General features: G+C 39.5%; 1 protein-coding gene across 5 annotated transcripts in view; it reads right to left on the reverse strand.

Annotated features, from left to right (window-relative positions):
* The window catches only part of DLG2 (discs large MAGUK scaffold protein 2), a 1,033,555-nt gene that overhangs the window by 81,523 nt on the left and 928,103 nt on the right, over positions 1–23,929 (reverse strand). For all 5 annotated transcript variants that reach the window (XM_035560441.2, XM_035560439.2, XM_050713151.1 and 2 more), the window contains one exon: positions 16,731–16,845. In XM_035560441.2, the coding sequence (XP_035416334.1) occupies positions 16,731–16,845 (115 nt within the window). The remainder of the gene's footprint in view (positions 1–16,730; positions 16,846–23,929) is intronic.

Here is a 23,929-nt window from a genome sequence, read left to right on the forward strand (position 1 = left end):
CTGAATAATCTTTAAATCTCAGACCATTATGATTATTTCAAAAGTATTTGTATTTTCATACAAGCATTCCTCACCAGCTTTGATTAGACTAAATTATTTCTGTTGGTGCTTCATTTTTCCAGGAATACTCTGCATAGCTGATTTCTTAAATGATCTTCACCCTATAAAGTCCTATTATCATGTGAGCAGAGGTGAGGGAACACATCATGAAAAAGATTTCTGGTATTTGACCTCAAAAGATTGTAATGTTTCTGGTATAAATATCTTTCAGAGAGAATCTTACTGAAGTAGTTGACCTGAATGTTAGCAAGTCTACTTTCAAGCAATACTCAAAGAACAAAAGTGTTGTTTTTACCTACATCTCAGCAATCCTGATCCTCTCTTGTGGGTGTAGACTTTTTGATATATAACAAAGACACAATTACAAGTATTCCCTATTTGCTGATTGAATAGAGGAAGTCCTTGACTTAGAAGGCTATGCCTCTAGAGTAAGTGTTGAGACGGATCCCATGCCAATAATCTTGGACTGTAGCTCATTTCCTTAACAACAGCCCAACAGAGAAATAAGAGAACTTAAAACTACATAGATTTCTATTTTTGTTTGTTCAGCCTGTCATAACAGCAATGGATGAAAAGCCAGACATTTGATTTGCATTCAAAGGAAAGGATGTGGTGATATGTTTTCAGAGGAGTTTATTTGAGTCAATATGGTTTCCTCACAACTTGTGTGCCTCCAGCACCTTAGTTATAAGACAGAAGTAAGGGAGAGACTGGATTATCCTTTTCTTAAACCTGTTCTGATTTTCTTGTTTATGACACCTCATAGCTTTAACCAGGGGCAAGGTCATTAACTGGAAATTCAAGCATTAGAAGTACCCTTCTGATCCCATTAGAAAAAGTGATTGGTGAGTCATGTATTTCCTCCCTTTTGTTGGAAATAAAAAAAGATAAAAACCCAACCTCTTCTCACATATCTAATTCAGAAATTTTAGATAAATTTTGACCTCAAACTTCAGTGTTCCGTAACTGAAAAACTCTTAGACAATTTATTCAAACTCTATTTTATCTCCAATAGCTACAAGTAGGTGTCCTACAATGAACAAACAACTCATCATAGTGCTTCAGCATCACTCCATCTCTCTCTAGCAATATAATTGTGTATTTTAGGTCTTAGATCATTTCACAAAGAGCTCAGATAGGATAGAAAATTCTTTGTGTCCTTTAAACACACAGGGAGCTTCCAAGCACCATCTTTCTGGGTAAAATTCTTATTAGCCCTACAATTTTTGCCTGAGTTACATTGTATTACTCCTTGATTCACACTACATTAACCATTAGTTATACTGGCTGCAGATATGTTTTACTGCTGCTTGTAAAGGACATAATTATTACTTGCTTTTTATTATACTCTTTTAGAATAATTTCCATATTCCATATCCTTATCCGTCTGCTCTTCCCAAATATAATAAAATCCCATTTCACATTCATATCCCCTATAGCTCTGGAATATATTTAGACACCAAGGCAGCTGGCAAAAGAAAAAAAAAAAAAAAAAAGCAAGTCTTTAGTATAACATGCTGGGAGATGTGCAACATTTCCATAGATGGAACACAAAAAGCTGAACTGTGAAGCAACTTAATATTTTTATAAAATTTGCCAATAAAGTAGCATTCAAACCTGAGGATAATTGAAGCATCCTTTCTTAAAAATTCAAAACACATTAACCAAACAGGGATTTTTCTTTCTCATCCTAATGTAAATCAAGAGCTGCTGCAATGAACCAAAGAAAATGATAGCAGTTGGAAAGTTTAGGGAAAAGAAACTTTAACCCTTCTTCATACTGACCCCCCTAAAAAGGAGTATGTTCTTATGTTGGTCCAGTGCCTGATGATTTTGGAATGTTGATACAGAAAAAATGAAACTAAAATAGCTTAATAGCTTCTTAAAATAGCTTAATAGCTTCTTAGAAGCACCTACCATACCGCTATTTCACACTCTACCAAGAGGAAAACAACCTCGTGTTTTCCAGACCCCGAATTCAGCAATATTCCTTGCATTCATCTGAATAATTTTCAAGACATTAATTCAGTCAAAGTCCCTATTATTTTATACCTTCAGTAAGAAAAATATCTTGTATGCTGATCGATATTCCTTTTTTTTTTTTTTTCCCTACTTCTACAGTCTTGTAGCCAAAGCTGCTGAAATCCTTCTTCAGGGCAAAACTATCTATTGAATTTTATCCAGCCTTTTTTAATAGCTGTGAAGCTGCGATTTTCTTAAAGGGAGCCTATATGGGAGTACTGCTAACTGAATCACTGTCTACACTCATGTAAAGGACAGACAAAATCAGACATATTGATTACTGAAGATGGATTTTTTTTTTTTTAAATCCCCATATTTCTAATGATGTTCTTTTTAATCACTTTCTGAATCTTAGCAGCAAACAACAAGATGAATGAAAGAAAACTAGAAATAACCTAAAAAATACAAATTCCTGAAAGTATCAAGAAAATAAAAGATCATTACATTAACATAGTAGCTATAATAAAAAGTCATCCTTCCTGACTTTTGCAAATATGCTGCATATGCACATTCAGATATTGAAATAATTTCTTGGGCACTTGCTTAATGAGATCAAATCTATGTGAAAGAACTGAACTGGTGAAATCATCCAGTTATCTGCCTTAAACTGGTGAACCTTGCCTGGCTGCCTGGCTTAATCTCTGCTGTGCATGGAAGTTTATAACCTGTGCTGAATGCCTTTGGTTACTGCACCTGGTGTGGGCTGTGGAGTTCACACATCTTGTAGTAGCAACCACTAGATCTGGCTGGATAGTTAGCCCAGCACAGAACCTGATAGGAAGTGTGTCCGCTTGTATTCATTAGTTTGTTTTTTTTTTCCTTACAGCTATTATTTGGATCCAGCTACCACTATTCTAATGAATTCTTGGAGCCTAAGTAGGTAACTCAATTTCCAGAGACTTAAATTCACGTCCAGTTCAGTTTTGTCGACAGACTTCCTGAAGCGCAAGAGCTTTTCAAGATGAATCCACATGCAGATACCAATGACAAAGAATTCTGATTTTTACTCCTGGAACTTTCCATGATTCTGACTTGAAACCAGAGTAAAGACTGATGAGTTCAATTGTATTTTAGCTGGGTTAACAACAGCCAGAATGAAACCCATATGAATCAGATTTGAAGTGCTGTGTGCTGAAATCATGTAGCTCCTAATAGCTCTATTAGCTGCTTTAGGAACCTAGTTCTGACCATGGTAATGGCAGTGGAGATCATCCTGAGTGTGAAGTCAAGACCAGACACTAGATTGCTAAATAACAAAAATAAGTTGTATTAAAATCTAAGTATTTAACAAAGTGATAGATTTGCTATTAAATTAACAGTAAGTGGATGTCATAAAAATCTGTCTGTAGCATCATGTCTGGAAGAGACACCACAGCAGGATTACTCTGAGGGTGAATGTACTTTGTGGGGCATCTCACAGAATATTACATTCACAGCTCCTCGCTGCAGCAGAGCCTTCTTGTTGCAATAGCTCACCACAGGTATGGTAATGCTCTGAATGCCACTACAGAAAGGACAAAATCACTTTCAGTGGTAATACTGAAAGGGAAAACTGCATTCTGAATCTGTGAATCATGTTAGAAATGTTGCTTCTGCCATGGCCGCTGTACTTCTACTGAAAATGTTTTTGATTCTGTTTACAGTCTCTGTGAAACTGTTTTCAAGATAAGTTCACATAGATGTCTGTTTCCTTCTACAGAAATACATGGGCATTTTTCAAATCAAAACTTTACTTCTCATACAATAAGAGTTCTCTCGGTATTCTGAGTACCACAAATTTTGACAAATGCAAATCCAACTGCCTGGATACAGAGGGGAACAGACAAAAGGTCTGAACTGTGTGTGACTCTATATCTTGAACCATCTGCAAGAGAGAGGTAAGATACTGCTTGATGGCCATTAGGCTGGGCTTCCTAATCATGACTGATAACCTGTGATACTTATCTGCAGAAATCGTCTTAGAGTCTCGGCAGCAAGGAGTAATTAAAACAGCCAGTCACTGCAACCTCTACCTGGATTCTAAAGTGCCTCAAGGACATTAAGAAGAGACAATGTGGCTGCAGAGATAGCACTTGTTGAAAGGGAAAATTACAGACCCCTTTAGTTCACAGAAAGAAAGGAATATTGATACTTCTTGGAGATGAAAAGGACACACTTACCATGATCAGCATGCTAAGGTAAAAGCTATTTCAATCTGGAATAACTAAAATCTAGGTGACTAGAAATATGAGGCTATAAAAAAATTCTCCTATTCCCTCAAGTAACTGCTTCTATCCTAAATTTTCACAAAGCTTTCGGCTGTTTCCTGTCACACCAGGACTCTTTTGAACAACTAGGAGGAAGATGTGAGAGTGGAGATAGCAGCACGCTGTTGCCTTCCATGTAGGCAGTAGTTTGTATAGCAATAAATATTATGTGGTGCTAGCAGGCATATTGATAACTATAGCAGCACAATATACTGGGTGAAAGAATTGCATTGTCTGCAAGGTCAATTGAAAAACATAAGAAAAAGAAGTAGCATTTATGGAAAGCCTATGAAATTTTCATTATCTTAATTCTTATTTAGTGAGAAGCATCTGGCAGACGTTACCAAACAGCTCATAGTCTTCTTTTATTTGCTACATTTCTATGTAAGCAAATTAGATAAGAACTTGTACGAGAAGTGTGGCCCAGTCAGTGTCTATGAGAGGCAAATCTGGAGACATGGCAGAAGGCAGATGCACAAACACACATACATATACGCATATACATGTTTGCTAGTCTCTGATACGTTTTTCTACTCTGTGTGCCCTGAATACAAGGTGCATTCAGAGAGGATCAGATCCCACCTGCCAGGACTATCGACTGTTGCCATACGACCATCCCCTAGAGCAAACTTTGCAAACTATCTGCATCTAAACCAGCACCTATTCAATGCAATGCCAATGAGGCCTGGGAGGTCCCAGTCTTTGTTCCCTGCTGCAGGACTTTGTTCCCTGCTGCAGAACGGGGTAGCAGAGAATGACCAGATGGAGATGTTGAAGAGCTCCCTGTGATCCCCATCTTTGCTAAGCAATTCTCCAAATCCTCTGCAGGCTTGCTGCAGTTAGTACAGTCATTTCTATTTCTGATATCTCTATAAAAAGGTTGGGAAAGCCCACTAATCTCTTCCTCAGCCTCATCACTTAACTTGGTTGGGCTCCCTTCTAACAGGTGGACTGCCTTGCGGTGAGACAAAAGTTCCTCCTCATTTATCTTTATCGGAAGGCTCTTCAAATGAGAATTCCCACTGCTCTGTTCAGCAGGGTTATATTCTGTTTCAACACTGTTGTCAGCTTTCTACCAGTGCAGCTAATTTGGAGAGCCTGTTCTACAGCATCTTTATAACTTTTCCATTTAAGATGCTCTGGTGAAGAACTCTTTAACAGGGGCCAAGCAATCTTACCTCTCTCTCACATTGGACACTGCTAACCTGTACTGTGCCAATGCACATATTTAGATTTCCAACTTTTGACTGTAGTTCCATGAGTTTTTGCTTCAATGGGTTTCCTTCTCTGCGTTCAGGATCTAACTTTCTGTTGTGTACTTTTCCAGTTGAGAGCTGCACAAACCCATGGTGTCCTATTATAGCTGTTGACATGGAAACATCATAAGAAACTGTTTGTTGGATTAGACAGCTTTTCAAACAGAACAGACAAAGCTTAAATGCATGTTTTGCTGACTCACTTTCAGCCATTTTAAGCCACAGACAGTTTATCTTCATTGTCACTTTCCCCCTCCCTGCACTGATGGATCATCTTCTGAGTCTCTGCTTAGAAATGAGGCTGTCTGAAGCTGTGACTATCTTGGCTACAGAAATTTCAAACAAATCTTATTCCACACATGGCTAAGTTATTCATCATCATCTTCTGGCTTGGAAATGATTCTATCTATCTGACATTTTCCTGCTGGATGAGGTTCTAAACCAGAAAGCAGGCAGTCCCACTAGGGAACAGGAAAGCAGAATACGTGTGCAAGGAAAAGCTATTAAAGGAGCTTTTAAGAAAAGAAAAAGGTGTGCTGCTTCTTTAGAGCAGACATTGCATGTCAAGCACATTACCTGTTCTGGGACATTATTTAAATCACTTATGAAACAGAACAGTAAGGGAAATTGCCAGAAGTGTGTACTACTTACTTCTACTGAAGTGGCTAATAGAAAAGCTGTTTCAGCAGGCATTAATAATTTAGCACTAAGGACATGATTTCAGATCTCAACCAGCTATTTCACATCTAACAAGTTTTACTGATAATGTAAAGATACGATGAATTAGACAAGAAACGCTTTGATAGGGAGCTGCTTTATATTCTGAGCTTTAAGAAGAGCTTGTTATCTGAGATTACTTTAGGCTGCAGTTTATTCACATGGGGCTCAGTCCTTCGAGGTGCTCAGTACCACTTGCATTAGCTCGTAATTTTGAACACAAAGAGTTTAACGATTTGCATAGCCACAAACACATACAGATAAATCTGTTTTCATCCATTTTTTGACACAACTGGAGAATCACCCCTTGGTGACAGGGTTTCTGGATTGTTGATTTACCCCACAGCTAGGAATTGTGCATTGGGCTGGGGTGATGCATGGTCTCTCTGGGCAGCAGCAGCAACACAACCCTGCAGGTGCCCAGTATCTCTGGGACCTCATGCGGGATGCCGGGGGTCACCAGACACCATCCTGAATTTCAGAGAAGACAGCGTGGGTGAGTTGGTGGGCAAGAAGTATGTGAGATGCAGGACCACATCTCAGGAAGGAATAAGCTGGGCTTATTTTATACCAGTTACCTAAGAGTAGCAGGTCTGATAAACATGAAGATATGAAGGAGAGAGCTGATGTCAAGCCAAGGCGAGGCTGTTTTGACTGATCTGTTTACATGTTCGTTTTTCACTCTCCATTAACCTCGTCTTTGTCTCTGAAATATTATTAAAAATTGCAAACTAACCTCATTTTTCCCTAACTGTTCATTAGTATCAATATTGCAAAATACTAAGACATATAGTAAGTGTCAGGAAAAACTACAGCAGCTTTTAAGGTGGGTGATAGTTTCAACTGATAATATATAAAATGCATTGATTTTCATAGTCCTAGGACTTAGATGGGGCATATTGTTATATTTACAGCATCACATTTCAGGGCTTATTTTAGCACCAAAATGCAATTACAATATAAGCCTGCAGGCTTTTGAATTGTGAATACTGTAATAATTCTCACGTCCATCTTTCAGCTGAGAGTGATAACACTCTCTAAACATATCTGAACAGCAGGAAGCACTTTACAGTGTAGGTGGCTTTACAGTCACAGGCTGCCCAGAGAGGCTGCACAGTCTCCTCCTCGGAGATCTCCAAAAGCCACCCGGATGTGGTCCTGGGCAGCCTGCTCTGGGTGTCCCTGCTTGAGAAGGCGTGTGACCAGATGGACCCAGAGATGCCTTCCAACCTCACCCATTCTGTGAGTCTGTGAATGTAGCTGTGTGTCTTAGTTCAGGCACTTCAGTAAGGATCTATGAAAAACTCATTGGCACAATTCACAGAACTGCAAAATGCCTACAGCTCCCACTGATATCCATGAGAGGTCACCTCAGTAAAATCAGCTTGAATGCAGACATTCCTTGTTCTCAATTTTTAGTTGATAAAAAGTAAAAAATAAAAAAATCTTGTGAAAAGTCTGTACTTAGTGCTGTGGGATGAGGAACATAGTTGTTTTTGTAAACACCAAAACAGTGATCCTCCATAAGCACTCTGAGGTTCATAAGAAAACATAGCTGGATACTAGATTTGGTCTCATTTTCCTGCTTATTTTTACACATAGGTTATGTGAGCCAAATACTAAACATGAATTTCAAAATAGTAAGTAATCTCTGTATTGGATGTATTGTCTGTTGTATCATCAGGTGACCTCATCTTCCTATCCTTCATTTTTCTCTGCTCCTCAGCACCTCTGATAATTAATAAAGAGCTGAGTGAATAATTATTCAATTTCACTGCTTCAGCTCGTGAACATCTACCTGGGGAAAGGATCATTGGCTCTATGTCCAAGTGGAGGCCAGTGATGAGCAGTGTCCCTCAGGAGTCCGTCTTGGGACTGGTACTATTGAGTGTCTTTATCAACAACATAGACATTGGGATCGAGTGCACCCTCAGGACGTTTGCAGAAGATACCAAGCTGAGTGGTGCAGTCAATACAACATAAGGAAGGGATGCTGTCCAAAGGGACCTGGACAGGCTGGGGGGCCCATGTGAACCTAATGAGGTTTAACAAGGCCAAGTGCAAGGTGCCGCACTTGGGCTGGGGCAATCCCGGACGTGAGTACAGACTGGGAGAAAAGGTCATTGAGACAACCCTGCAGAGAAGGACTTGGGGGTTCTGGTGGATGAAAAGCTCGACATGAGCTAGCAGTGCATGCTTGCAACCCAGAAGACCAACTGTGTCCTGGGCTGCATCAACAGAGTGGCCAGCAGGTGGAGGGAGGTGATTGTCCCCTTTTGCTCTGCCCTTGTGAAGCCCCACCTGGAGTGCTGCGTTCAGCTCTGGGGCACCCAGCATAGGAAGGATGTGGACCTGTTAGAGTGGGTCCAGAGGAGGGCCACAAGGATGATCAGGGGGCTGGAGCACCTCTCCTGTGAAGAAAGGCTGAGAGAGCTGGTGGTCAGCTGGTGGTTCAGTCTGAAGAAGAGAAGGCTCCAGAGAGACCTCATTGCAGCCTTTCAGTACTTAAAGGAGGCTTATAAAAAAGATGGAAAGTGACTTTTCACTCAGGCAGATAATGACAGGACAAAGGGGAATTGTTTTGAACTAGAAGAGGAGAGATTGAGAATAGATGTTAGGATGAAATTCTTCACTGTAAGAGTGGTGAGGCACTGGAACAGGTTGTCCATAGAGGTTGTGGATGCCCCATCCCTGGAGGTGTTCAAGGCCAGGCTGGATGGGGCTTTGGGCAGCCTGGGCTGGTAGGAGGTGTCCCTGCCCATGGCAGGGGAGTTGGAACTGGGTGGGCTTTAAGGTCCCTTCCAAACCAAATCATTCTGTGATTCTACAGTCTCTCAAGCATGCAGGGTGACCCTCCATGCTTTGAAAAATAGACATTTGCACCATCGCCTTGGTTCTGGCTCTGAGCATTGCTCACTGAAACCAGTGAAAATGCTCACTGCTGCCAGCAAGATCTGAAAACCCTATATTCAGAGAAAGAACAGCTAAAATGTAGTAATTGAATATTAAGAAACTCATACTAAACCAGCACATATGAAATGAGTAACTCCCCTGTTGGGTTTCAATTTTCCAGTCTGAAATGGCATTTCAAGTGCAACAACCCATTCACAAATGTAGATTTTGTGCGTACCTATCTGACCATTTCCAAACATGTCTGCTAAAGACCATCAGAAAACCCAGCTTTCTGTACTATGCCATTTAGCACAGATTTTCCAAATGCAGTTTTCTGCTTTCTGCTACCATTTGGACCACTCAGTTGCCTAAGAATAATCCAAGGTGAGTGAACAAACTGTACTAAAATTTCAATTCCTCTCACTTACCTTTCAGTAAAAAGAATTCTAATAGTTTCTGTCATGCCATTCAAGTACAGGCACGGCTCTGTAAGCTCTAGCTATTTCTCTCCTAAAAGCAAACAACGATACTGAGGTGCCAAACTCACATTTAGTCTCCAGAAATTTAGACTGACCTACAATGTTCTGAAGCCTGAGATGTGCAGTGTGATGCCACTGGTGGACAATGGTCCTTGTGGGTCCCCTCCAACTTGGGATATTTCATGAATCGTAAACTTACCCAGCTTGAGGACCATGCACTGAACATGGGTCTATCATCAAACACTCTCAACAGCACTAATAAAAGTGGCAAATGAATATAGACAGAATTCTGGGGGATAAGAACATGTAGAACAAACCAGACTACTTTCAAAGCTATGTCGCAGTGACTTACTCAAACACACAGCAGAAAAAGTCATAGAACAAACGGCCATAGAGCCTGATGTTACCGCTTCTACAAGGTACACATATGCACACTGTGCACGTGTGTGTGTGTGTCTGCGTGTGCCCATGTGGGTGTGGCTCAGGTCTCACAGCTTTAAGTGACTGTAATATAGATGTTTACAACTCAGCCAATCACCTGAGGCTCCTTCCACTCAACTGTGAGAAACAGACATTTTTAGGGCATGATTTGCCTGAGCAATTTCAGATGTCTACTTCCGAATGAGATGAATTGTACTCTGAAAGTGCCAAAAGCATTCCACTGATTCTAGAGAGAGACTAAGCAACTAGCTTAAGTGAAGACCATGTACATGTGGTTATAACATATTTAACACTAACTTATCTCTGTATAGATATTTATATATATTATGTCTCCTTGCAATAGATAGGTGTGACTGTTTCATACCTCTGCTGTTTCCCTCAGCAACTCCTTCGAAAAGAAAAGGAAAAGGAAAAGGAAAAGGAAAAGGAAAAGGAAAAGGAAAGGAAAGGAAAGGAAAGGAAAGGAAAGGAAAGGAAAGGAAAGGAAAGGAAAGGAAAGGAAAGGAAAGGAAAGGAAAGGAAAGGAAAGGAAAGGAAAGGAAAGGAAAGGAAAGGAAAGGAAAGGAAAGGAAAGGAAAGGAAAGGAAAGGAAAGGAAAGGAAAGGAAAGGAAAGGAAAGGAAAGGAAAGGAAAGGAAAGGAAAAGAAAAATAAATTACATCTTTATCACATTTCTCCTTCTAAATCTACAGAGCAGAGCTTTCTATCACCAATGCTGATATTGTCACGAGTTCAGATTTCACCACCGGGATGTCTCCACAGCTTGTATTTATCATGTTAATGTCAGACTGCTCTTATCACAACCTTCTGTGCAGTGCTCCCAGGAGAGTTTAGCCCATGGAGCCTTGATCTGGTGCTCAGTGGCCTATGGGGGTTCACTGTCTCCAAACTGACAGGGAGATTGAAGGGTGGCTGTAACAGACATTACATAAAACCAGCCCCACATGCCACATGCGATCTTCACAAACTGCTTCAGCCAGTCTTCAGTTGTAACTCAGCAAAGTTCCGAAGTCAGAATTTCTGTGATTTGTTGGTAATCAAGTCTCTCGAAGCTATACAGCATCATGCTGATTTCTAAGAAGCTCAGGAAATGCACATAAAGGTGTCTAAGACCTAATAGCGAATTTATTGTGCTGGAAATTGGAAGTTGGAAATTGGAGTAAACATCCTGAAGTGTCTCAGCCTTGACTTCCTTTCAGCTGTTGCTAAGTTGCTATGGCATATCTTCAGATTCTGTTCCTTAGGGCTCAATGGAAATGAACCAGAACACAATCATTTTTAACACATAATGCTTTATGTTTGTACAGCACATTCCTATCAAAGCTACAACATGTTTAGCATTAATTCCAGCTAGGAGAAATTCCAGCTACCAAAATTACATCTGGATCCAGCCCTGTCCCAGCTCTGACTTCCACACCCACCTTTACACCTAAGTGTACAACTTACGTTGCACTGATATATTTCAAAGTAGTGCTGAAGTTGAAACATCTGCATTTCAGTGATCTTGATCAGTCTGTCAATATAAGACAACAAGTAGCCATGATTAGGTGTACTGATTTTTAGTCACTGATGATATCAAACAGATTTTAAACAGTAAAATAACAGTGGAAGGATTGGGGTGTCTATAAAGCTTTTGAGTTGTTACTGCTGAGTGATAGCAATACCAAAGCACCTGTTTGTGGCTTTGGCACATTGGAATTTTTAATTACAGACATTATTTCAGAAGCTGTCTAGTTTTAATAAAGATTAAAAGGCACTGTGGCTGTTTATTCTAAGCTTATCTGATTATTTTTCATCTGTAAATCAGCAACACAACTTAAGAAAGCAGTTCTTGGGTGCCAGGTGAGTCCTTGAAATCCTTTCCTTTGTACATCCAGCAGCAATAAAATATGCATTACTGAAGTATCTATTTTTATGCTCAAAAATCTAGCATAAGTACTTTAAGTTCAGAAGGAAACTAGTAAATCAACTGAACAAAAACCCTTCATCATGCTTAAGCTCTCAGTTTCCTCCAAAGCTGTATAATTTTATACTAAAGTTTCAATGGCTGCTTGCATTCACCAAACTCTGTAAAGTACTGTACTTCCCTAATGCTTAACTCTTCTGTCTTGGTTTTGGCTGGGATAGAGTTAATCCACTTCCTGGTAGCTGGTATGGTGCTGTGCTTTGTGTTTAGGACGAGAATTAATGCTGATAGCACACCAATATTTAGCTGTTGCAGAGCAGTGCTTGCATAGAGCCAAAGACATTCAGCTTCTGGTGCTGCCCTACCAGTGAGGTACCTGGGGGTGCACAAGGAGCTGGGAGGGGTCACAGCCAGGAGCTGACCCAGACTGGCCATAGGGATGCCCCATACTGTGTGGTGTCATGATGAACAATAAATATGTGGGTAATTGACCAGGGGGGAGGCCACTGCTGAGTGTCTGGTTGGGCATTGGTCAGTGGATGAGGAGCAACGCATTGTATATCACTTGTTTTGTATATCCTTTTATCATAATTATTATTTCCCTTCCATTTCCATCCTATTAAACAGTGTTTATCTCAACCAGGAGTTTTACCCTTTTTTGTGATTCTCTCCACAATCCCATTGTGAGGGTGAGGTGGGTGGGGTGGGTGTGAGCAAATGGCTGTGTATTGCTTAGCTGCCTGCTGGGTTAAACCACAACACCTTCAAAAGGCTGTCATGTCTTTACGTTAAATAATGTCATCTAGCATTTCCTAAGAGTTCTCACAAGCTGGCTGAAAAATTCAGCTATGGATCTGGATCTACAAGGACAAAGGAAAGCACATATCTATTTCAAAACAACCAAATATATAGTTCTACAAGAGCAGATTTTAAAAGCTTGAGTACATACAGAGAAAAGGAAGATAAAAATTTGCATGTGTAATACTAAAAAAAAAATGTGTGTATATAGCACAGCACAGCACTTAGCTGGTGAAAAGTTTGTTTCCTTTCCTCATTAATCATGAGCTGATAGATGAATCCCATTGAATTGAAAAGAATAATAGTGGAATTTTTTAGCCTCTCATTTCAGCTATTGAATTCAAATTAAATTAATTTAACATCAGTAACAAATGAATTCTAAATAATAGAATTTGCTATTTTTCACATGCATTCTCTCGCTTTTTGCTTTTTGTATTTTTTTTCCTTGTTGGAGAGATTGGCAAAGAGGATGTGAGCTCCTAAAAGAGTTAACAGCATGCCCCACCGCTCAGTCCTCCCCTGAAGTCTCTTAATACTTTGCCGTTAGTGGTGTGACCTTTCTGAAAACATCCCAGAGACATAGGTTATGATACAAAAGGAATAGTAAGTATTGAAAAAAACGTTTTCAGAAAATTCATGGAAAATATTCTAGGAGGCATCAGAAAGTCTTAAGACAGACTGAGACAAATAAATAAATAAATAAGAAACACAAAATTATGCACAGAAAAAAAGACCATGTCAGAGCTACAAAATTTATCCTGAATAAATCATTCGCAATTGTTTTCCTGATGTAGTATATACATTGCTTAAATGTGACTTTTAATTGCTTTCATCCAACTTGTTCTAGTCCTATATTCAAACCATTATTTCCACATTAAGTTCTCACCTCACTTCATTTAATATAACTACTTTTATATATCTTAATTAAAACTACTGTGCTGTTACAGTAGGGTGATGGATTGCCCCCTAGATACAGATGTAGAAACATATACTTCTGTGGAGAGAATAATTCTAAAGTAGATGTCTAGAACAGGTTAGATGAATAAGATGCATGCAGATTCCCTCCCTGGAGGTGTCCTCTTTCTATCCAAAGAGAGCCTCAGAGTGACTAGCTAAGATACAGAAGTATGCTCTGGTCATTAAAAGTTAGGGGAAACATAATGAACAGTGTGAAGATGTTGCCTGCATAGTGGACAGCAAGCAAACAAAATGCTGGATATAAAAATGATTTTATTGGCATGTCACTTTTTTGAAGAGTATTCTGAGACAGCAGTGAGACTGAGGAAGGTGGCTGCACACTGAGATGGGTTTTCTTACAACAGCATAAGCCAGAGGATGGTGGGAGTGGGGGGAAATCAGAGATTGTGAGGTAAGTAAGAAAAACCTGCATTTAATGAGCCCTGCATCCACTGGGAAATCTCCTCACAGAGCTTTGTTTTTTCTCACCCTCTTTCCTTTCGGCTTTACAATGAGCAGATTATTATGTGCATTTTCAGTTGTTACAACATATATAGAACTTAATTTTATTTCCTTGCACTGGAATTTGCTTTGATTAAACTCTCTGGCTAAAAAATGACTATGCTTGTGTTCAGTGAAGGACAGGAAAATCTCTAGATACCAAAGAGGGGAAAACAGCAAACTTGACTTGGCTTTACAGCTACAGATTTGCAACATATGGTAATTTGCCTCTAGTTCTTTTGCAGACGCTGGCCAGAATAATCGACTGAAATAGAAGTGTCATGGATTGTAAAAATACCAAAATATGGTGAATCCTAGACTTTTTACAGGGATTGCTAGCTGTAAGGAGTTTATGCATAAAGTGCCGTAAAAATTTCAATCTCAGAAAACAAGCACATTTCCCAACCCACATTTATTTTTTTCTACAGTGCTTAATGTAGACATAAGGTACCTTTGTAATTAGTGTATGATTTGAACTAACAGTGCCTAGCACAATGCTCCAGGCACTGCTGCACTACAAACACATTATAATAATATGCAAAATATAGAGCTTCTCAAGCAGACTTCTCAGAGTTGGACACAGCCAATTGTGTAGGTTTGACTGCACAAATTCATGTTAATAAAAGAGACTGAGGCTTTTGAGGTTTTCTGCTTGAGAGGTTTAGGGCATTTTTTTTTTTTGGAACAAGTCTGGAATAAAAGAACAGATTTTACATTTATGGTTTGGGAAGTGATATTTAGATACGTGGCTAAGACATCAAAGATTCCTGCAGTGAAGCACCAGGGCATATCAGGTTAGTGAGACAGACCACATCCAGAATTCATGAACTAGCAGAAAGCCAGACTCATCAGTGCAAACAGAGCAACACTGTACAGAGGAACCAGGCTACTCCAGATGCAGCAGAGATATATTAGCTTGGCTCTGTGTGCAAGATAATAAGCCCTGGTTCTCAGCAGGGTTTACCAGGTCGATGTTGATACAGGGGTAACTGAGCTTTGCTGCAGCTCAAACCAGTAAGTTATTCACGGTCCTGCATTAGACACTTATATATACACTTGAATTGACTTGTGTTTGCTGGCTTTGATTTCTTGCACTGTTCTTCCTCACATTTTGAGTTCCGGCTTACCTCAAAGCAAAGTAAGCTTGGATATGTACCTACACGCCCAGTGACTAGCTTTTCTAAAAATGCAATTTCAAGGAGTTGACCAAAACTCTTAACTACAAAGTCACTCGTTGTTGGGTCTGGAAAATACCCACCGCATGATGTTTCCAACCTGATCTTGTCCAATAGCCCTCTGGTAACAGCATTTTAGTCTTTGCCCTTTCTGGCAACAGTACCAATTAGTGCTTAATGTGGTTGTTGTCCACTAGAATAAGACCATCAGTGCTAACAATTTTTTTCCTTCCTTCTGCGTTACCTTATCCCTTCATGCTGAGGGGATAATGACAAAATGGAGAATTTAGCCTTAATTGGATCTCTGCAATGTTATCACCTGAATTAGCTCCCCCATGACTAATTATCACTGCCTGGAGGCTGACAAATTGCTTCCCTTTACTTCATGATCGTCAGGAATTTCAAATTATATGCTGAGCATGAGGAAAAAAAAAAAGTAAAAATGAGAAGCCTAGAGAAGCATAATTATTAAGACTATTAAGATATTTGGCACAGAGTCCCATAGTCTCCCAAAGTCCCAAAAGGCATGAGTATCAGCAAGAGCTTTGCTAGGGCCAATTGGGTGACTCCCAGTCTCACAGCCAGCAACAACTATGGCAATAGACAGTCCAAGCAAACACAGTCCAAGCAAAACTTGTAGCAGTCCACTACTACACCTGGCTTACAGTTTGGCAGTTTTTATGCTATTCACTACCCCATTTAAGCTACCTACATTTGCTTGTTTAGGGTCTCATCTGCATATTTGATCTTGCTAGGTAGATGGTAAATTTGTTGCAGTGTGGACTGATAAAGGGTACACGTGCAAGAGGAGAGCAGCAGACTGTCACATACTTAGAATAGCATATAATAGTCCTTGTTTTGTGAGAATGTCTTGCGGAAAAATTGTTCTTTATAAGAACAATCGTTCTATGTCTGGGCGAGGCAGAAACGCGTGCATCACTACACCACAAAATCGCAGAAACGCAGAAATGCATCACTACACCACAAAATTCATCTCGGATATCAAAGAGCTGACAGATGGTAAGAAATCTTCATCTCATAAAACTGAATCACTATAAAAGTAGTCTTTGAAAACAGCTTGAAATGATAGGATTAAGCAACAGGGCCTTATCCAATTTTCACATTAATGATGCTGTGCTTGTAAGATTGATGCATTTCTCAATTCAATTCAGTTCAGTTCCTTAAAGTTCTTTCAACACCCAGCTGAACCCACAACACAAAAGTCAGGCACAGACCAGGTAGCTGGTGACATATTCCCAGGAGAAAGCTCTCCCTACTCACCTGACATACAGTGACCTCTTCTGATTAGTCCTCAGGGAGCCAGACCCAGAACTCATGCTGTGATTCATCATCTGCTCACGCAGGTCATGGATTTTTGCCTCAAACCGAGCGTACTCTAAGGAGATTAAAAAAAAAAGGAAAAAAAAAAAAAGAGAGAGAATGAAGATATTTTAGTTTTCTTGACCTATATAATTATATAATCATTAAGGCTGCTAAATGTAAATGAATATTAAATTAACGAGTGTAAGGCATGTCCTGAAAATTGAGGTCTAATAGAACCTCAGATTAACATATTATTTTAGGTAACTATATGACCTCTTTATTGCAGTAGTTGAACATTTCAACACTTTCCACACGGACTGTGCAGTCCCTCAGATAGCTAGACCGTCTTTCCTGCCATTTCAGAAAAGGAAATAAGCTTTAAAGTGTGTTGTCAGATACCATACATTCTGCAAAAAGGATGCTGAAAGCAGGCCTCCACTATATCATTCCTCCTTCCAAACAATGAGATACCTTGGTAGGGGCAGTGGGATGATGTACTAATGACTTATATCAAGGAATCATAGAATAGTTTGGGTTGGAAGGGACCTTAAAGTCCATCCACATCCAACCTCCTGCCATGGGCAGGGACACCTCTCACCAGGCCAGATTGCTCAAAGCCCCATCCGGCCTGGCCTTGAACACTTCCAGGGATGAGGCAACCTGTTCCAGTGCCTCACCACCCTCTGAGTGAAGAATTTCTTCCTCATACCTAATCTAAATCTCCTCTCTTTTAGTTTAAAACTATTCCCCCTCGTCCCATCACTTTCTGCCCATGTAAAGTCACTCTCCAGCCAAGCATTTAGTGTAAAATCCCACTGAACTGAAGGAGATATATCAAAGTCTACCCCTGAAAGAGCTGTGAGATTCCTGTGTGAGCAATAAGCCACCTTATTAACGCAGCCCACTTAGGACCAAAACTGCTAAAACTCTCAGTCTAAGCAAACAAATAATTACTGTGCATTTACAAACTATTGGTGGAGCCATAACTGGGTCTTAAGGGTGGGTGATCCCATAAACTCCAGACCTGTTTAGCTGTGTAAAGATGGCCTACAATGAGCTCCCAGATAATTTTCTCCTTCATAGCTCTTTTGGCAGCTTTATAAAACATGGTGACCTGCTGACTAGCAACATGGGGCAGGGCTGGGACAAGGGTTCATTTGGTGAGGCTCCTCTCTGAAAGGACACGTTCCTCTTACAGCCTGGTCAACAGTCCATCCTGCCAGAGCTTTCTCCCTGCTCATCTGGCCTAATGTGCTGAGTTTCGGGTTGCAATAGGAAAAGCTGAAGTTTTGGGAACAATCTTTAACTCCTTGAAACCAACAATGTAAAGTCAATACTCCAGCAACAGAGTTGTAATTCAACTCCAAACTGGGAAATCTACCAATATGAGATATAAGGCTAACTTGAGGGGGTGGACAAAAAACATTTCAGTGAGTCAGTGACACTTTGAAGAATAAGATGTTGCAGACTGATGCCAGTGAAAAGATGATGTTCCCTGCACTCCAATGTTTTATTTTACTGACTGCTTCAGAAGGAGGATATACAATTCCTCACAGCAAGTCTGGAGCAGAAGCAAAAACAGCATGCAAGGTTTCCTCCCTTAAGGGATGGAGGTACATCTCATCAGGTCACAACTCCTCTCAGTTTAAGCAAACAAATCGTTACTGTGCATTTACAAACTATTGGTCTGCTGTTTGTTGCTGTTTGAGCTATGTGAGAATGCTGTAATACAGCAATATTCTCATTTTCTCCTAGCAGATATCTCAGCATTATTTTTGTTTGATCATTTGTTGTTCACACTGGCTCTGTTCCCAGAATGTCTAGATGCTTTGCAGCAACAACTAATTCATTTTATTCAGTGCCCTTTAACTTTTCATTGGATAATAACATCTGACCTTTCCAAGATCCCACGTTTTGCACAGATGCTAGCTACCTTCAAGCTGGCTTACCAGAGTGGTTTAATTTGGGTTTGTGTTTATTTGTTTGTTTGTTTTGTTTGTTTCCCTTCTTCTGATGATGAATTTTAACTCCCTCTCCATTGAGCTTATTTGGCATTGCCTACTGATTTTTTAAGTGACAGTGGCTACTTTGCCAATCAGCTGGGAAGCGCTGCTGTGTTATATGGCTCTTCAATCTTCCCACGTACCTGTGACTTCACTGACTGCAGCTGAAATTCCGCATGTCAGGAGAAGAGACACTCCTACATGCAGACTGTATTTCAAATTTATTCTTTAGATTGTTTCTTGGTATTTCTTTCACCTACAGCACATCTTTAAAATTCTCAGTGATTTAAAAGCCCAAATCCTCAAAGGAACTAAGGCTCCTACAAACCTGTGTTGCTTTGTAAAGTGGGGTTGAGTTTTGAGATATTTATCCCAGTCTAGGATTTAAATTTACTCTCTGTGAGTCATATTTGTTCTATTCGCCTGCTCTAAAATTTATTTAGTAAATAATCATCTTCCAAGCAGGGCTTTGTTTAACTTCTGTTTCATTATAACAGAATTTAACATTTCTTCTTGGCAAATAGGAAAGGTGATCTTAAAAAGAAAGAGCCCCCATTTCTTTACCTCACACAATGTCGGTCCATTGCATACAGACAAAATACTAAGATTTCAGGGTTCTTACTAGGTCTGTGTCATGTGCTGGATACATGGAATAAGACAGTAAACACATAGTACGATTCAGTCTCTTTGATGTTGTATACCTGGATGAGGCCAAGGATCTGAATGATTTGCATCAGAGCAGCTGCAACAGCAGCTTTCCCTTTAATAAACAACCATGTCCCAGGCAGGCTCTGTATGTGAGGTGTGGGAGTGACTCCCAGATTTAGACACCAATCTGGAGAGTGAGAAGAGAGGACTGAAAATCTGACTCTCTAGCACAGCATCCAGCTATTTGCAACTCCAAACACCAGCACATGAGACAAAGAGATGACTATGGGTTGGTCAGATGATATTGCATTTTATGTTCTAGCTTGCAGGGGCATCTGGAATTTAACTGATTTTACCTGACTATAAATTTATTCTGAATTAAATGATCTCTCTGTTTTCAGAAGAAATTCTGAAACCACAACACATCTTAAAATTTCTCTAATAAGTGTGTAGTGGAAATACATGGTTCAAGGTACTGCTCTCTGCTTCATTAAGAAATACTAAAGTATGAATGATAATTCTGTTTCTTTGTGATCCTGAGATGTTTTTTTCCTTTGAATTGAAATACATAGATAATTTGAAAATTACCAAATTTATGGGTCCACATTTTCCTAAAGTACCTTCTTCATATTTGGTGCATAAAAAAAAAAAAATACAGAAATGTACAATTTCCCCTTTCTCCCAACAAATTCTTGGACCAAAAATTGCAAGGCCATCAATGCAGGTAGTATTCAACCCAGCTCAGATCAGCTTCTTTAATCTCAGTCCTCCTACTTCTTTTACTGATGCCTAGATACTACAGTGACTGCTGCATTTGAAATGTGAATAGAAAATGAACGAGTGATAATCCATTTCTGCTTTCAGAACTGCCATGGTAGTCCTTCCCACTGGGAAAAAGTCCTTTCTTCTTAGCATTTCTTAATATATGAGGTCATATGAGAGGAGCTGCTTTCTAATAGCTTTCCATTTGCTAAATGCAAGCAAGTGGCAGTGCTAAAGTCTAGAAAAAACACTTCATGCTTCCTTCAAACTCAGCACTGAATCTAAATAATATACTTCAAAGGTTCCTACACAATTAAAAGGGCACTAAGGTTGTGGCATACTGACAAGAAATGCAGTTAAGGCTGATTCACTAATTTCATGCCCTTTCAAGAAAGGGAGAACAAAGAACGTATTGCTGCCAGAGTGCATCATTAGTGAAATATGCCAAATTTTTACTTACCAAAATCCATCTGCAAAGGTCCTACCCATTGCCTGAATCACTAATGATCTCACAAACTAATTCTAGTAGTTTAAGAAACCGATAAAGTTAGATATTAGACAAAACAACAAATGGGTGAGCAAACAGTAACCTATGTCATTGCTGAGGTCAGACCAGATCATATAATGGTGTCTGGTGGCCTATGGCTCTGGAAATGTCACTGTAAGAAACAGGGTAGAAGAAATGGAGGGAGGTGCTTGTTCATATTCAGCTTTAGAGATGGTGCAAGATTCACAGCATTGCAAATAGACCTGAATTTAGCTGTCCCAGGGGTGGAAGTACAACCTACTAGCCCTGAAGAGGTGGAGCTAGTGCCTTTGGGTGCAGGAGTGGAGATTGCTGCTGCCAGCCATGGTCTGGATGCAGCGACAGCAATACTATTTTTTCAGGGCTCTGACATCAGTGTCTGCTAACCCCAGCAGTGCTGCCCCAAGCATCTATTTTTCCAAGTGTCTGTTTTCTGAAGCTGGCTTGCTCAGCTCTCTGAGTAGTCAGGAGAGAGAGGAGTCAGCTTGAATTACTACAGTGTGAATTGTCCCCAAACCCAACCAAGGCCAAAACTGAATGTATTTATCAAATATGGACACCAATTTGAACAAGCAACATTTGTTTGCTTCATACAGGACACACTAGCCTGAATATGCAGACAGGGAGCTGGTGTTTGTATTTCCGCTCCATTCCAACAGCTTGCCAAGTGCTAAATCTGGCACCCACACATATTCTAACCTTTGAATATGAATGTAATTGTTTGTTTTGAAAAGCACTTGCTTAGGTTGAAAAGACTGGATAGCCCTTCAAACACCTTGAGACTTCTCCGTAGGTCACATACTGAGAAATGAAAGCAAGGTAAATGGCCAAACCCCTAAAAATAACCCCCTTAAAAACTAACAAGCAAACAAACAAAACAAACAACAACAACAACAAAAGCTAGCAGTACTGCACTTAAACTGAAACGTCAAGTTTAGCTGGCCAAGGTCAAAACCACGATCTACAAAATCCTGCCTAATCCACTTGGGCATCTGAGGTTATGCAGGCACCAACATTTTTACTGCTGAAGTGACTTAAACACTTAACATCTTGCCTCCCCTTCTACAACTGTACAGGTGGGTACCTACATGGTGTGGAGGAGGTTGCTAAATATCCACCTCCCTTCTGAGTTTCCTATGGACTAACTTTTGATGGCCCAAGATTTGACTGAATTTGCAGTCTCTTGTGAGACTGATTCCTCAGTGCTTAAGCTCCTCCGCATGTTGTACCATGAGTTTATGAGATCCATGGTGGAAGCCTAGATGTTGGGGATAGGACGAGTGTTGTTGTGTTGTTGTGACTTAAGTCCTTTCATACATATGGGCCAAGGACTTTTTCAATCAAAATAAGCACTATATTGAAATTCTAGGTTCAAATTCTCCAAATCACTTTGGAAATGGCCTAAAAGACTATTTATTGTACTTGAGCATACAAGAAAGCTCTTGGAAGTCTAAGGTGTATTTGAGAGACCAAAAATGAATGCAAGAGACTAAACCTCAATAAATTTTTAGAAAATTGTAGTGAAAAATCAAATAATTTCTAAATCTAAAAATAGCAGAGATTTTATATCTGATGGTTTCATGATAATTTTTGGTAATAAAATAAAGAACAGCTAAGAAAAATGAATAAAGATGCAGCTGCTCTTTTATGAGAAAGAGTTGCAGAGTTTTATAAAGTTACACTACTATTATTTTTCACTTTTAAGTTTATAATAAAGATTGTAGCTTTGATTGAATTTAGAGAACTTAAAAAAAAACAAACAACAACAAAAAACAAACTGATCTTATAAATAAAGTTAAGTAACTGAAATGCTGACAAAGTATACAACAGTGAAAATAGAAGTGCAGCATCACAGTCCAAGGTTTTATTAGCTTGAACTCTTTCAGTGTTAGCATTTCTAGAGAGAAATTCGTTCTGTCAGCAGGTATCAAAATTTGCTTTCCAGTGTAATTCAGGATCATCACTGTTTGCTTCTAGATGATAACGGATTTCATAAATGCTGCTTTTGCTGCTTTTGTACTTCTAAAATAATGCATCTCTAACCCACTACAGCAAATGGTGAAGCAATGATTGCTAATAATATAAGTGGGAGGTTGGAAAAGGCAATATATATCTCTTGGACTCAACTGGGGTGGTGTGGAAGGAAAGGAAAACTCAAACCATCCAATTTCAACAGACAAAACTACTAAAAGACAAAAGAAAAACAAACAAACAAGCAAAAATCAACTAGAAAGGCATTAGTTAGAGAGAGAATTTTATCACCTCAAAAAGGGTATGTCAAATAACTCTAGAAACCATAAAATGGAATAGCTACCAGACCAGCTTCTGCGTCTGTAACAATTTGGCATCATTTCAGTGGATCAGGCCAGTTTAAGCCTTCTGAGATTTTTTTACTGTTCTGTTCTGTGAAAATACAAGTTGTATGCTACTGCAGCAAGTCACAAACTTTCTGCTTTGAACATCTGAGATAGCAATGAGCATGATACTATTATTATGGCAATATTATTTGTGCTATTTATGTAATTTTTTTTCTTCCCTCTGCCCCATATTAGCAGATGTCTTGGTTGAATGGTTTAAGATTTAAAATAATAGAAGAATGCATTTGTTTCAAAAGTGAGTAGTTTCAATTTCTGCCCTTTACCCACAATGCTGTGCAGTCACCCCCTCTTACACATGGAGGCCAGAGGAAGGTTAGCAGACCAGTATCAAGAGTTCGGAGGACCGGGTCTGATTCTTGCTGATTTATAATGTGAACCTGAGTGAGTCACAAAGAACAAGACATACTACATGCTATGTACCCATACTACAGCACCTAAGGCAGATATTTGGGTGACAGATTGACATGTCCCTAGCTATGCCTGCCAGGTGCCTAGCATCATACAGCTCTGGAAGCCTCTGGAAGCAAAAGTGAAGGACTGGGCAAAAATACGTGAACTGCTTTTAATTTTACAGTTAGCAATTTATGTCTTTTTTATGACATTTTGTTTGTTGTTTAACATTTTATCTTGAACCATTTTTTGCCAAAAGTACCTTGACTGCTGTTTTTAGATGCTTAGAAGTTTAGTTATAGTTTCTATAGTCTGAGGTTGCGAGTTTTTATGTAGCAAGTTAATGATGGTGAAAAATATTTGTTTATTCTTTAAGAAGTTACCACAGACCTCAAAGAAGCATGCTGTAGTTAGGTACAGTTCACTGTACCTTTGCTTCTTATATTCACC

The sequence above is a fragment of the Cygnus atratus genome, chromosome 1 (genome assembly GCF_013377495.2).
Source record: "Cygnus atratus isolate AKBS03 ecotype Queensland, Australia chromosome 1, CAtr_DNAZoo_HiC_assembly, whole genome shotgun sequence".
In the NCBI taxonomy this organism is placed as follows: Eukaryota; Metazoa; Chordata; class Aves; order Anseriformes; family Anatidae; genus Cygnus; species Cygnus atratus.